We start from the raw sequence: 8,076 nt of genomic DNA, 5'->3' as shown, positions 1-8,076 counted from the left end.
ACATCATTAATTCTTTACTGTCAATCTTTTCTCAAATATATGTGTCTATGTGCTATTATCAAATCATTAATCAAAATAATCAAATGATTCAGCCAAATGCTTGGTGAGCTCCACTTAAGGAACCAATCAATTAATTAGAAGAATTCAAGTTTCAATATTTGTTGAAATAATTTTTTGTTAAAACTTACTTATCTTTCGACTAAACTTCATAATAACAAAGTTCTCTTCCCTTTAAGAGGGTTCTGACAAAAAAAAATAATTATCAAAATAAGTTTAATATCCTTTCATTTTCATGGATCTATGATGTTTGGAAAATAGAGAACCCCCCTTATATAATTTCTTGTTGCAACTAAGGGGGAAAAAAGGAGAATAATCACACAAACTAAGAGAAAGACAAAGGGAATGAATTTCAAATCAAATTTGATATTTATTGTATTGTTTACAATTGCATCTTGTACTGTTGTACACCTATATCACCTAACACTAAAATATTACAAACTTACAACTCCACATTGTTCCTAGTGCTATAAACAATGCTAAATACAATTTCAATTAAGCTACATTTATTTGCCTTTTCTAAATGACCACTATTCACATTTCTCTTGAAGATATGATATCCTTTGATTATTTGTATACCAACCTACATAATACCGAAAAATTACACAAAATGCTTTACAAGGAAACCCACAAGGGCACAAAGAATGCAAAAAAAATCCGAAGCATGACTATGTATACATATCTACCACAACATACAATTGGGTTGTAATTTTGTGTAACATTAAAAGAAACAATGTATGTGACAAGACAATATATATGTAAGAAACAAAAGGGCTTGTCTTTGTTTATAGTTTGGAAGAACTAAAGACAAGAAAGAATGGGTGCCCAAGATTCCATAAGGTGTTTTGGTCACCTTGCATATTGATTGAAGACATTTGTGTATATGCAAAATGGATAAAAAAAAGACTATGAGAAGACATAAACTTGAAGAAAGATAGACAGTCTAGGAGAAAATTGGAGATAAAAGAGAAAATTATGAGAAATTGAGGAGATAATGAAAAGAAATGAGAGACAAAATACGAGAGATAGAACGACTTTGAAAGGATTGCATAGAGGACGAGATCCTCTTTAGCCCATCTACCTCTTATAGCAAAATTTCAATTGTTCAATTAATCCAATGGTCTATAGTATTATCTATAGCCGTTAGAATAATCCAAAAGTTGAGATTTTACTGAGGAAGTAAGAGGGGTCATAGCGGATCTAATTTCCACAAAGATATTCAAGGAGAAAGGAAGCGTGGAACTTGAATCCTCTACATTCAGCTTTACAATGCATCCGGTTGTACCGTTAAATTCAGACAGAGAAATTTTCTCTATTCAGATATAGTTGTCTATAGCCGGTTGCACCATAAGGTTGGTTGTAGAGTATCCAATTTAGAGAGAGATCAAAGGCGAGAAGGGGTGATTGGAAATTCAAAGGAATGAAAAGGCCATTAAACTTGGAAATCAAGAGGAGGAAAATAGGATATGTCTTGCATCAAACCCTCCAAATCCCATTCTCCCATTCTTAAGTTTTCTCCTTGCCCATGATTTCCAAACCCAAACAAGTCCTCATTGGAGTTTTGAATGTGATTAGTGTTATTGAAGCAACTATTATTGAAGTGGTTGTTATGGCTTTTCACATTATGATCATCACCAATTAGGGCACACTTATCTTCAATGCTAATTCTACTTTCTAGTGGAGGAAGTTCAAAATCATTTTCTAATAACCCCATTTTATTAGCCTCCAAAATCCCATAATGATCGTCACTATGAAGCCCAATATCATCAACCATATTACCAACTTGTGTTAAACAACTATTTGGCAAGTCATGAGCATGGAAACTTGTCATGTCATAATGGTTATTAGACAACAATGAAAATGGATCAAATTGGTCAGGTAAAACCATGGTATGCATGTGCATGTGCATGGATTGCATGGATGATGATGAAGTTGATGATGAGGAATCCATGCATAATGTCATTAGTTCTTGTTCATGAATTGGCATGATCATGTTATTTTTCACATCAAAAACATTATCTATTGGTTGATCTGAAGTGTCACTGTTGTTTGGAGATGGTGTAGAATTGTTGTTGTTGTTGGTTTTCAATCTCTTCTTCAATGTGGAATTCCAAAAATTCTTTATTTCATTGTCGGTACGACCAGGTAGACGTGCTGCAATTTGGGACCATCTGAGATTGTTCATGGTAAAAAGTTAATGATCCGAAGGAAGAAAAATCCAAAATCTTATTATATCCAAAATAGGTTACACTGATTAAAATAAAATGCAAATAATTGAAGAAGGGACTTCAAAAAACAAAAAATATATTTGAAGAAGGGAAGAGCTCCACTCACAATTCATAAATATTTTGTCAATTATAATTCCTTCAATATTTCTTTATAAACTTTTGTATAATATGAATCCGATATATCTTGAATTAAACTAAAAATGGTGGCTGGTAAGTATACAGTTTTCATAGAATTTAACAATTATTTGTAACATTTTTTAACAACTTTATTTGAAAAAATAATATATATTTTTATCTATTTTTTATTTATTACATTTTTTCGATAAAGGAATTAATTACATGCAGATAAATCCATCAAATACAGATTAAAGTGAATTAAAAAAGGAAAATGTTTGGTGTACATCCCATAGAGGTGTATACACCTTAAAACAAATAGTAAAAGTGGAAAAACAGAGTAATGTGGTAGATGTAATATGTTGATGATGTGATAAGAAGAGAGATGAAGATAAAATGAAGTGTTGAATGAGTGTATGTAAAGTTAGGGTGTTAAAATATCATAGTTAGAAAAATTAGGATAAGTAATTAATTATAAAAAGCTTAGCCACTGCACAAGACATGACCTTAATAATCGATGCTTTATGAGTAAGACTATTCTTAAGTTGAAAGCTATAGACCTTAATAATAGCTAATGTTGCCAAAAACCCTAACATGCTTATATGCTACGTCAATATTTTATTATATTGTAATATTTAACACAGCCAGTTGGACCAAACCCTATTTTCAATCAAATTTCAACAAAAAACATAAAACCAAATTATTCTGTATGTATATACGTATAAATCTTAAGATCTTAGTGGGGGATATATTTATGATTAAGTTAAACCTTATGTGATTGAATATGCATGTAAGTTAAACTTTCATCTGGAAAATCAAGTCCTAATAATTAAAATATATTTTAAAAAAAAAAATTAAGGGTACATTTCCCTTTAAAAGGTTTGGAATCTGCTATTGTTATGAAGGAAGTATCATAAAACGAAATGTACTTAAAGCAGTGAAATTATTTTTATTTTATTTTTTTGAGAGAAGGATCTCTTTTCACTATGCATTTATACCATTAACATTTTAATTTAACATACCCTTTTGAAATAAATAATTAATACTTTCAATGACTTTGCAGTAGCATATAATGCTTGTATACTTATTCACCAAAAAAATAAATAATAATGCTTGTGTACTTTTTTTGGACCATTTTTTTGTATAACACATTATTGTATATTCATTTTGTTATTTAATGGAAAGAGTAATATTATAACTTCTTGATTAATAAGGTCTTTTATATAGCATCACTCTCAACTTAATTATTGTATCAGTTTCAGCAAAACAATGGAAGAAAAATAGAAAATCATTCATATTTTTTGGATCTCTCAAAGGTTTCATCGTTCGAAGGTATATTGGAGATTCATGTATTTTTCACCGCTTTGAAGAGATCGAACAAAGACCTCTCATCTAAGAGTATCATTGTCACATTAATTCTGGTTTTAAATTGCGGTTGCAGAGACTTTTAAAATCATTATATGTTTACAATTAGGGTTTGTAGACCGCAATTTATAACTATGGTGTGGACTAGTTACATGACCAAGGGTCCACATATGAAAATAATTAGCATTTTGAAATTTGAAGTGAAAATAAAAATAGAAAAGAATGTACCTGTTGCCAAGAATGGAGTGGAAATGAATGATGAGTTCTTCCTCTTGTGGCGAAAACGCGCCGCGCTTAAGATCAGGTCTCAAGTAATTAATCCAACGAAGACGACAACTTTTGCCACATCTTTGAAGACCAGCATTCCTAGCAATGTCACTCCAACAACCTTGTCCTTTAGTTATCATATATCTTACCAACTTCTCATCTTCCTCAGGTGACCATAACCCTTTCCTTAGCTTGCTCTTGTTAATGTTGTTGTTGTCTTTTCCCATGATCAAATCAGGTTTCCTCATTGGCATTAGAGAGAGAGAGAGAGTTTAGTAGTTCTTATGAAGAAGCACTTTGAGGGTTTGTTTTTTCTTGTTTTGAGTGATTTGTGAAAGAGATCTTTGAGAAAGCTATATAGGTGAATGATGTTTTTAAGAGACAAATAGAGAAAGCTTCATGGGGTGGGAAAATGTAATGATGGTAGTGATGGTTTGTGGGGTTTGCTTAAAATTTGAATATGTATTGGAGAGAGAGAGAGAGAGAAGGGATTATATTGTGTTGGTTGATATATAGGTAGAGTGGAAAACGGATTGGAGGGGGACCCCAAAAGAAAGAGATAGAGAGACAGAGAAGGATGGTTGGTCTTCTTGTCTTTGACTCAATTCTTGTCTTTTTCGATACATTTTACTTCACTCACAAGGTAATCATTCATCATCTTTTATATAATGTATATTGTGGAACAGAAACTCTTTTGCTTCCACTTCACATAATAATAACTCTCTCTCATTTGATTTTAAACTTGAATCTCACGTGTATTGAGCCTAGAGAGAGAGGAAACAAAACAAGCCTATGCTGCCTATGGGTTGTTTATTTGGCACAAGGGGCATCTCTAATGCGCACGGGGAAGATTAATCTCTCGAGTTCAATATTTGATGAGCTGTTTTATTAGATAAAATTCATATTTGAGACTACATGTAAATTAAGTTAGGAGAGATCCGATATTATTGAGATAGTTTGGGTCTCTTCTTACTTAACAAGAGGTTATGAATTTGAGTAAAACTCTAGTTAGGAATGCGGCAGCGTCAAAAATCTTGAGAGAAAATTTTCTTTGTAGTACCAAACTTGAAGAATTAGTGTTTGCAATTACGAATAGATGATATTCAGGCTACACCAAAAAGAATTAATCTATAAGAGATACGAATCATCTCATCTGACAAACTAAAAGAGATACGAATCATCTCATCCGATGTTCTTGAAGGTGTGTGTATTTTAATTTAATTTAAATGCAAAAGTGAAGCATTCAATTCACATTTGTTTGTTAATGTGAACAATTATATTTATATGTTGTTGTGTGTAGCTTACATTTTTAGCATACATTTGTTTGTTAATGTGAAAAATATTATTTTTAAATATTGTTGTGTGAAGATTACATTTTTTGCATGAGTTTCATTAGGGGGCTAACCACTTATTGGCATACTTCACAAGCAAACAATGAACACCCCCTAACAAAGCAATGCTTCCTTTATTTCTTTTCTTTTCATGGCATAATTTTGTCATTCACATACATTGGAGATTAAGGCTCTTATTTTGTAAAGATGAAAAGGACATACAAGATATTATGACTTTGAGCTGTTTTAAGTACAAAAATTTTACCTCCTAATCTTCTGAAATTCACTATAATCTCAATGAGGAAAATTGCAATTATATATGTTGCAAAACTTTATTTCAAAGTTATTATTATTTTTGAAAATTATTAAGTAGTACTTCTTTTCAAAAGTTAATTGGTTGCAACACAAAAGATATTCTATGAATGAAGATTAATTGTATCAATCAAAAGATCACCTTGTCTACTACTTGCCCTAAAAATATTTTAAAAAATGAAAAAGTAAAACATAGGTTGGTCCTTCTATTTTGGGGTTGAAAAACATTGGTCGGTCCTTTAAAAGGTTAAGAAAAAACTTTTTGCATATAATATGTTATGTTTCAAAATTAAAGTTTTCTTGTGTATGCCCTCAAAATATTTTTGGTTTTCCATTTTTAAAACCTTAGGATATTATGGTAACCATCTTTCTAAGCACAAGTAATCAAATTTTAAATTGTGGTATGCGATCGCAATATAATAGTTTTATTCTTGTGAGCTTAGCTCAGTTGATAGGGATAAAACATATTTTAAATTATGTGAGCTCTAACCACTATACTACTTGATCAAAAAAAAAAATTTGCAGCTGCATCTACCATATTTAACTACATTTTACTGCAATATAAAGGTTCGCAACAATAAAATGACTACAACAAAGGTTAAATTTAGGGTTTTCTATTCCATCTTCAATGTTTGATAAGGATTTCTGCTTGTCATTCAAGGACAACACGTGTATTTCTTATCCATAGTAACTAGTAACTACCCTTCTATCTCTATTTTTTCCTAACACTTTCACATTAAAATTAAAATCTAATTATTTTTTTCTACAACAAATTAAAATTATAATTACAATAGTAAAAAAACCAACATTAAGTTTTTATTGTGTGAGACTGAACTCGGTTATCTTAAACAAGATTTTAGTTCAAACTATGAAAACGGTAAAAATCGTTTGAATAGAGATTCCATTAAAAACAATCAAGCTAATTCGTCAATAAATTCGCTTGATACTTCGCATCAATAACATGTTTACAACAAAAATTAAAACAATGAAATTTTTTGAACCTCTCGTATAAACAATGTGAACTATTACAGCTTTCATGAAAATTGACCTTGTTTAGATCCATGATTATTAGTAGATCCATTTCTTAAGATTTTTCAACTGTGTAGATAAACTATGCCACATCCTTTGATCCATCATTTTCTTCCTAGCTGTCAAATTATATATCTCCCTAAGTGATTCCTTTTCCATTACCTAATTCTCCTGCATAGGTATCAATTTTTATTTTACACAAAAATATCATGAACTTAAAAAATTAGTCACTTTCATTGAGAATCAGATACACATGGGGGAGTCTTTGTCAATTCCAAAATACTACAAGGGTAATATAGTTATTGGACATTTGTCCAAATCTCTCTATTTTGATAGAGACTTGTATTCAATCTTTTGAGCAAAAGTGAAGGAGAAATCTCTCAAAATACTCTAATGTTTTTAAAGCATCAATTTTCCTATCTACAAGTGTCCTAGAAAGAAGAGGGTATAAAAAAAAACAACAAATATAATTTATTTTTTCAATGCTTATGAGGGTGTACCAAGCAACATTCTACTTTGTTACAAAGACAAGAAAAAACAACTCATCTGGTTATTATGTGTTACATTTTGTATTGTATGCACTTTTAGAGTAAGAAAATATGTTATACTAGAATGCCAAAAAGTATTTGTACTTTAAAACAAAATCAAGAGCTAAAAAGGTGAGAGTACTTTGAAAAAAGAAACATGGAAGTACAAGGTTGAGGTTTACCAGTCTCATGTTTACTAATCTTAATTATTTCCTTTATCAAAATTAAAAGAGAGTGTTGCTAAATCTTACAAAAGAGTTTCACAAGAATAGCAAGAATATAACTTTGTATTGTTTTAAAAATATTAAAAAACTTGAGTTCATCTTTGATAGAAATCATAGGTGTGTGCTGGTGTAAATGATCGGAGGATGTTTCTTTTTTGTGTTTTTTATTGATTAAAATTTGCATTGATCCCACCAAATTCATATAACGCCATATAATTTGGTAAGAGTAGGTTATGTGAATTTCAACCAATAAAAGATAGGGGGAGAGGATTGTCTCAATTGATAGGAGGTTGAGTTTTATTTCTTTCCAACCCTTGATTTGGCATTAGAGAAAGGTAAATGTAAAATTAAGGGTGTTAAACATGAGGAAAAAATAACTCGAGGCAATCTGTTCCGAAAGATAACGCATTGAAAAATGTGTGTTGTTACTCTCCACCTCTTAATAGTATTTAGATTTATGATCAAAATGTGAAGATCAAACTCTTGATGTCTCTTATTACTACCAAATCATCTTTATATCACCTTATTAATTGTAAAAAATATATTTATTCAAAAACTTGTTTTTATTATTCCTTGAATAGATAATTATAAACATTGAAAATAAAAAACAGTTATGCATTTA

The 8,076-nt window shown here is 30.4% G+C and overlaps 1 protein-coding gene across 1 annotated transcript; it reads right to left on the bottom strand.

The window, feature by feature from the left end:
- Positions 1-403: 403 nt before the first annotated feature.
- LOC25488772 (transcription factor MYB83) lies at positions 404-4,452 on the bottom strand. Its single transcript, XM_013603726.3, has 2 exons — positions 3,993-4,452; positions 404-2,228 (listed from the first exon to the last, which is right to left on the bottom strand). Exons 1-2 carry the CDS (start codon positions 4,283-4,285, stop codon positions 1,490-1,492), a joined length of 1,032 nt encoding a protein of 343 aa, XP_013459180.1. The 5' UTR covers positions 4,286-4,452; the 3' UTR covers positions 404-1,489.
- Positions 4,453-8,076: the final 3,624 nt, after the last annotated feature.

Source organism: Medicago truncatula, chromosome 3, assembly GCF_003473485.1.
Source record: "Medicago truncatula cultivar Jemalong A17 chromosome 3, MtrunA17r5.0-ANR, whole genome shotgun sequence".
NCBI classification, from domain to species: Eukaryota; Viridiplantae; Streptophyta; class Magnoliopsida; order Fabales; family Fabaceae; genus Medicago; species Medicago truncatula.
This window is presented reverse-complemented; position numbering and strand designations above follow the sequence as displayed.

Excerpts from the sequence above, each read along its gene's own strand:
- LOC25488772 (XM_013603726.3), bottom strand. The coding sequence starts at position 4,285 with ATGCCAATGAGGAAACCTGATTTGATCATGGGAAAAGACAACAACAAC. Across the intron at positions 2,229-3,992 it reads CACTCCATTCTTGGCAACAG|ATGGTCCCAAATTGCAGCAC; the intron begins GTACATTCTTTT and ends GAACAATCTCAG.